Here is an 8,145-nt window from a genome sequence, read left to right on the forward strand (position 1 = left end):
ATTTAGGTAATGAAGAAGTTTTTTAGGTCTAAAAAAATATTTAAATAATATTTTACAGTAAAAGTTTACATGTATTGTCTTGTTAAATATAATTTTTCCACCCTAATCATAAAACAGCAAAGTAAAACTATTTCTGTCTATTTAAATATATATATATATATATATATATATATATATATATATATATATATATATATATATATATATATATATATTTTTTTTTATACATGTATGCAATTTTTACTGTATATTTTAATGCATTTACCTAATTAACGTTTATTACTGAAACATTTTTACGTTCTTAAAGTTTTAACATTTTCACAAAAGGGAGTATTGGCTTATCTTGTAGACAACTTAAAAAATGGTGACTTAAGAAACCAAAACCTTTTCAACAAAACCTTATGGGAAGGTTTTTGGTTTACAAAAACCTGATGAACAAAACATGATGAACATGATATAATCTTGAGGCAATAGTGTAACACAAAACAAAACTATCCATCAAACTCATATGAAGTTTGTTTGAAGATTGACTTTGAGGATTGAAGATTTATTACAGCATGACTCATTCACTCACACATCCCTCGGCTTTGGCCGGCAGCCATCATGTTGAAACTAGCGCCGCCATGTTAGCACATTTTCTCAGATGACGGTGAAGTTGTGTCTTATTAGTTCGCACAGCGGGTCTAAATTTTGGTCCAGAATGATGATATGGTAGAGCAGTGAGAACATTCAGGGAAGTTGTTTTCAGGGCTATGCTACTGTACTGGTGTACAATCATGCATTACAGCTCCATCAGCTAATCAGAGGTACAGCTTCAAAACAAGATGAATTACAGCCTAAGGACTGTGACATCTATTCACTTATAATCTGTTAAGGACAATGCTAAGAAGTAGATTTTGCATTTTTGAAAAGAAATGTGAGTATGGAACTTTGAGGGCTGTTGACAGGATGTTGTTAAGGTGCTTTGAGTGGTTGTTAGCAGGCTATTCAGTTGCTAGCATGTTCTGAGTGGCTATTAGCTTGCTATGCGGTTGCTTGTTCTGTTATTAGCATGCTATGTGCCCCAATAGCACACATACATTGTGGAGACTTTTATTTGATGTACGCATTATCATCTGCAAGATGTATTTTTTAGTGTGTTTTTTCTTTTGCAGTACTTCTCTTAGACATTTCCTTTCAGATGTTAAAGGGATAGTTAAAAAAAAAAATGAATCCATACGACTCCCGAGGGCTAATAAAGGCCTTTTAAGCGAAGGGATGTGTTTTTGTAAGAAAAATATCCATATTTAAAACTAGCAAACAACTAGCTTCCAGCGAAAGACCGTACGCAGAATGCGCAAGTCGACTTGCGCCAAATGAGTAATCCTCTGACGCGATATATGACGCAGGATGTAGGAGTATCATAAGCTTAGATGCCTCTCACGGTTCAAACAAATGGGGCTGGGCAACAAACTCAAGCTCCTCTTCTCTTATATAGAAATCCTCCGACATTTCTCTTTAAAATTTCTCATTTTTAATTAATTTGAATCGTTAGTGACAAGTGTTTTGTTTTGCTCTCTCATCTGCGCCTACGTGTGCGTCATTGCGTCATCACGTCAGGTCAAAGGTTGCTCTTCCGCCCAAATTGACGTGCGCAGTATGCGTACGGTCGTCCGCCGGAAGCTTGTTATTTGAATTTATAAAGTTTTAAATATGGATATTTTTCTTACAAAAATGCATCACTTCGCTTCAAAAGGCCTTAATTAACGCTCCTGAGACGTATGGATTACTTATTTTTTTTATGGATGGATGCATTTTTTCTGTCTTCAGAATTTGGCCTACCATTCACAACTGTTATAAGCCTTGGAGGACTAAGGATATTTTTAAATATATCTCGGATTGTGTTCGTCTGAAAGAAGATAGTCATATACACCTATGGCTTGAGGGTGAGTAAATCATAGGATTATTTTCTATTATTTACTATCCCTTTAATAGATGTTTAGAAAATATCTTTAAAGGCCATTTCAAATAGACAGACATCAACCACCGGTACATCTGCAGTGTTGGTCGGCTCTTGTTTCCATAGACTGAACATGTTCAATCTGCGTTTGTCGGCCGTGAAATGTCTGAGAAGTGACGTACTGTAATCCGGTGATTGTTGCTGTCTGTCGGTAAAGTGTGAATTGGTCTTAAGGTGTTTATGATGTTGTTTTTAAAGATGTTTATCGATTGTTTGCACAAAATAGATGCTTTCCAGATGAAGCATCTTGGAGACATAAATGTACTGTCTGGGTGGTTTTTAGCAAGTTATGCGGCTGCTAGCGGGTTCTGAGTGGTTGTTAACACGTTATGCGGTCGTTAGTGGGTTCTGAGTGGTTGTTATTGTGTTCTGAGTGGTTGTTACAATGTTATGTGGTTGCTAGCATGTTCTAAATGGTTGTAAGCGTGTTCTGAGTGGCTGTTAACGTTTTGCAGTTGCTTGTGTGTTCTGAGTGGTTGTTAGCATATTGTGCGGTTACTAGCATGTTCTGAGTGGTTGTTAGTATGTTATGTGGTTGCTAGCATGTTATGTGGTTGCTAGTGTGTTCTGAGTGATTGTTGGCATGTTCTGAATGGTTGTTAACATGTTATGCGGTTGCTAGCATGTTCTGAGTGGTTGTTAGCATCATAGATATGTATACGTAGATGCCTCTTTAGCAGCTGTTTCTATTGGCTGGTATACAGACGCTGTCAACCATATTGGAATGGTCAAATGGCCGGTCCGTGAGCACTTGAGAGCAAGTTGACTGTGCGTCTGTAACTGTAGTTTTTCCACATATGTACTGTATGACTATCTACATTTGCAAAAGACTCCAGCAGATAATTTTCATAGGATTTTCAATGGTTTTTACTGTGTGTGATGTTAGCATCTGAAATGTTGATCGTTCCAAGATGGTGGACACAATGATGTATCTGGAGCAGTCGAATTAGGTATTTATGTATATATATAGATGGTTAGCATACTGTACGGTTGTTAGAGTGTTCCGAGTGGATGTTAGCATGCTATTTAGTTGCTAGCATGTTTTGAGTGGTTGTTAGCATGCTATGCATTTGCTAGTGTGTTCTGAGTGGTTGCTAGGTGGTTACTTCCACTTCATAAGTAATGACTTCCATGAAACTAAACTTTAGTCCATTCAGTTACAGATTTAGCCTTAATTGTAACACCTGACATTACTCAAGGACCCACAAGATTGTCGATATCTTGAGCAAAAACAGGCCTAGTGAGATATAAAGGTGTAAAATTACTTCAGAGTGGAACGTAAACACTTAATTTGCTTTGATACTTACTCAAGAAAACAAACTATTACCATAATTGTTCTGTAACCCCTCTGACAAGACCTTGTGGGAACAGGGTGAGGAATTTTAAACTGAATGGAGAGAGACCTCAGTCTGTCCTCCTTTCCCCCCAATCCAGACGAGGGTCCTTTGTGTGCCATGAAAGCGTTCCCATCAGAAGCCTCCGTCAGACGCAGGCATGAAATCAGTGCCACCTCCCTCTCTGTGCCGTCTGTCCTTTAGACACACATAAACAATCACAGAAGGGTTAACCTTTAACATGCCTCATATGTTCAGATAGTTGTGGTTTAAATACAGAAACTATCATTAAACTTACACTGAACTATTATCAAGATCTTTGTCAATTTAATTACAGACACAGATCTGCAAACAGCAAGTGAAATGCAAATATGTCGAATCAGTATCCAAAACGACATGAAGAACAATTCAGTAGGTTGCTTGTAATGGTGAGTTTATTGTTTACTATTTTAGCTACAGCCGAGCTCTTATTTATGGAAGCTTGTTTCCGCCACGGAATAAAAAAATGTAAAAGATAACTTTAAAATGTAAAAGACTTTTTATCTCTCAATTCTGACTTTTTTTCTTGCTATTCTGACTTTGTTTTTCTTGCAATTCTGACTTTTTTCTCGCAGTTCTGACTTTTTTTCTCGCTATTCTAACTTTATTCTCAAAAAAGTTTATATCGCAATTCTGACTTTTTTCTTGCAATTCAGATTTTATTCTCGCAATTCTAACTTTTTTCTCAAAAGTTTATATCTCACAATTCTGACTTTTTTCTCAAAATTCTGACTTTTTTCTCACAAAAGTGAGTTTATATCTCGCAATTCTGATTTTTTTGCAATTCTTGAATTTCGACTTTTTTTTCTGAAATTGAGAGTTTACATCTGATATTACATCTGATACTTTATCGCATTTAATCATTTAGAAAAGTATTAGCACACCTTTCCTTAATAAGCCATAAGATATGAGGTGTCTTTTATGTCTGTAGCACAAGTTAGCCTACATACTAGGGGTAAAGGGTTTGTTCAAGTATGAAGAATAGTAATTGTGGCCCAGTATTGTGTCTACATTTATGATCTAATCTTGACTCGAATCAGAGCAGAAAGCATAAAATGTGTTTAACTGGGATCTTTTGACTGCCTGCAGATGGCGCTCTAAAGCAGAGACAGCACGTGACAATCCTGAACCAGCAACATGATGACCTCAAGAAAAACTTAGAGTGTAGCTTGACAACAATTGTTTTCTGTCTGTCAATCAATGTGACCAGAGGAGATTGAGATTTAGGCCCTGGACAGCTACTATATGCTTTTAAAATAGTACTATTCTAAATAGACATAATTCTATTTAATTATTTCATATTTTGATGCAGTGTATGGTTCAGGTTAATTTAAATGTGATTATGAATAATGTAAGGAACTAACATTTCTTTCATTTTCATTGTGTTTTTAATTCTCATCTCATTTCTATAATATTTAATTAAAATGTCTATTGAAAAAGAAGAAAGTAGAAGAAAGATTCATTATGACAATTGTGATTTCAATTTAATATTCAAAATAGATGTCTTTGTACAATATTATTTCAAGTAGGTACATTTTAATTTCATTTACAAAACATTTGAAATATTATTTGTTTTACCCCATTTAAAATATTCAGACAAAACATGACATATAAAATGCAATGTGACAAACAGATTAAGATCCAAGGCATTTGGGAAAACAAAAATATTAAAAGATGATAATTCATATTGTTAAATCACTTCTTAAAGATAAGCATAAAGTCTGGTTTAATTTTATTGCGAATCCTTAAAACGGATGTGCTAAAATAAGACAAAGATGTAGATGCAACACTTACTCAAATCATAATTCTGTGTGTGTGTGTGACATGATTAGAGGACTTTTAAAATTCCCATATAGGCACTATTTCCTCCATGATTTATTATAACTCCTGATAACTAATTCTGTAATTGTACAATCTATTAATTTAGATTAATTTGTTGTTTTTAAAATAGGCTAGGTCTGAATTCAATGGTGTAAGATTGTTATTCAAAGACAAAACTGGGCATCCTACGGATAAAAACACAGCATGATTCTAACAAATTAAACACATTGGAATGTATGTTTACAAGTCAGCAATATAAAATATATTCTAATATAATCTCATATTGAAGAGCTAATAGACAGCTTTAATCTATTATAAATTCAGGGAATCCTTTATGTAGAAATTGGATATATCTCTGATCTGACGTGTTACACTCCCATTAGGAAGGTGAAAAATAAAACAAATAAATAATAAAAAACTGAAAAAGTCTTTAAATGTCTGATTTGTTTCTATAGGTTGTGAGTCCTCTGGTCTCCATGTTTCACATGTGTGTGGCTGTTTGAGGTGGTCTGGTGTTTTAGTCCGAGGTAATGGCTGGTTAAAGCCATCTGATGGGCCGAAAAGGCCATTTTGGTCCAGTTCTGAACATGGAGAGGACTCCTGACTGTCTGAGCGTCACAGTTCCTCTGAATCCACGAGGACTTTTTGGGACTGTCCGGTGTCGTTGCAGTTTCAGCCAAAGACCAGATCTTTGGCTTCGGAGGTGGACTCGCATTATTCGAGGGCTCTTGTGCTGCCGGACTCTTTTTGATTTGCTCCTCGTCTCCCTCGCCTGAGTCTCTTCTGCCATTCATAACACTGCTCATAAAACTCTTCTCAGCTCCCACATCATCATATTCCTCAGATGCATCAGAATCAGTCCTGTCAGAAACTTTAGACACTGACTTTTCGTCCTCCTGATAATCACAATCCTGCTTGTCTTCGATATTTTCCGTGTCAATGTTCTCCAGGTCTATTTCCTCGTCCTCGTCCCTCTTGTCTCCGTCCTCGTTGTCACTCGTATACACATTTCCTTCCTCGTCGGTTCTTGTTTTGGGAACCCAAGTCATTTTGTTCTCTTTTTTCAGTCTCCTGCGGGCGTTGGCGAACCAGGTGGACACCTGAGTGAGGGTCATTTTGGTGATGATGGCCAGCATGATTTTTTCCCCCTTGGTGGGATAAGGGTTTTTCCTGTGTTCGCTGAGCCAGGCCTTCAGGGTGCTGGTGCTTTCGCGGGTGGCGTTCTTGGGTCGGGATGGGTCACCGAACTGATACTGGTGTCCGTACGGGTAGAAGGGCGCATGAGGAAACCCTGCGTGCTGAATCCCAGGACTGTCTTTAAACTCGTACTGTGAGCCCTTAGACAGGGAAAAAAAGCAAGTAGATATGAGCATATGTGGATCTAAGAGAGAAATATATGCTTGCTTATTTACGTCTAAATTTTGTTCAAAAGAAATTATGGATGAAAGACATGCATAACCAAAGGGAAAAAGTAAAAGAAACTATGTTTTTGTTTTGGCATTTTACACTGCAAAATGTAAATATACAGTTGTTTCCTTATGTTTTTTATCTACTTGAAACCTTAAAAAAACTTTTGCTATTTAACTTTAACGTAGTAAGATTGATTTAGTAGTGTGAAATAATCATTTTGATCAGGTTAACATTTAAAACTAGTACAAAGTACATTTTCGATATTCTCAAGGGTTCTTGAATCGCCTTTGGATATTTAAAAAAAAAAACATAGATGTTACATAAGAATTTTCAGGTAGAATAATATATATATATATATATATATATATACAAATAAATAACTTATATATATATATATATAAGTTATTTATTTGTATTGATAAAAATTAATCGTCCTTTGTGGAACTTGACAAACATTCTCTGCTCTAAAAAGCTTTTTAGTTTTCCCAAAAATACACCGTTTTTTAGTTTTATTTTTAAAGTAGCGAACATATACGTTTTTGTCATTAATATGTAATATGGTAGCAACATTTTCCAATTTAAAGCCATCCAAATTTTCTTAAAAACAACCGTTTTCTCATCAAGAACATCTCTTGAGTTCGTGAGTTGAACATGGAAGGAAAAAAAATGTTTTAGAGTATTTGAATTCTGTGTTCTTTAAAGAACAACTTTGTAGTTGTGAAATAAATAATTAGAGAATTATAAAATATATTTGGCGCTTACAAATAAACTTTAATTGTATTTTTAAGTAGTGCAGTTAACAGGCTTTAGTCGTCGGATATGGATAAAATGCGAACATTAATTTTAAACTTAAAGATGCTTGTAAATCCAAATGATTATTAAGTTCTTCAACTCAAACGTTTATTCTACATGCACTCACCAGCTGGTTGAGTATGGAGAGGTCGTTGGAGTAGGGCAGGAAAGCGCTGTATCCCTGCGCATTGGCGAACGGAGCTCCGTACATGCTGGAGAGGACGCTGGAGAGAGAGCCCGACGCGTTCAGCTCCGCGCCGACGCGACCGCCGACCGCCGCGTGCCGCTCCGTGGAGTACAGCGGTCTGATGTACTTATAGCCGAGCTGCGGGAGAGACATGCTGCTGCCAAAGGTCCGAGCGATGTAAAAGAGTCACAGATCTCGCCTTTGACACGGAGGATTCAGTGGAAACTCACGGAGAGTCTCGGTGAGAGTTAAAGCCGCTCTCCAGTCTGAGGTGGACTGAGGTCACATTCAGATTGAGTGTGATTGTTCGCAACACTCGTGTGATTGACATTTCTAGTGTCTCATAGGCCCCTCCCATCTCTGAAAGCTCTCTCTCTTTCTCTCTCGCTCTCTCTCTCTCACACGCACAGCCTAATGTCTGTCGTAGTCCGATCATTTCTTTCTTATTATCCTTTAATCATATCAAACTTTATTTTCACACAACTGGATATTATAAACCTGATCCATATCGTAACGGAAAGACATTTACATTTGCGTAACGTTTGCCTGGAATAACTAAATCG

The 8,145-nt window shown here is 36.6% G+C and overlaps 1 protein-coding gene across 1 annotated transcript; it reads right to left on the reverse strand.

The window, feature by feature from the left end:
* Positions 1-4,830: 4,830 nt before the first annotated feature.
* irx3b (iroquois homeobox 3b) lies at positions 4,831-7,881 on the reverse strand. Its single transcript, XM_051884146.1, has 2 exons — positions 7,523-7,881; positions 4,831-6,530 (listed from the first exon to the last, which is right to left on the reverse strand). Exons 1-2 carry the CDS (start codon positions 7,733-7,735, stop codon positions 5,643-5,645), a joined length of 1,101 nt encoding a protein of 366 aa, XP_051740106.1. The 5' UTR covers positions 7,736-7,881; the 3' UTR covers positions 4,831-5,642.
* Positions 7,882-8,145: the final 264 nt, after the last annotated feature.

The sequence above is a fragment of the Ctenopharyngodon idella genome, chromosome 24, assembly GCF_019924925.1.
Source record: "Ctenopharyngodon idella isolate HZGC_01 chromosome 24, HZGC01, whole genome shotgun sequence".
Taxonomy (NCBI): Eukaryota; Metazoa; Chordata; class Actinopteri; order Cypriniformes; family Xenocyprididae; genus Ctenopharyngodon; species Ctenopharyngodon idella.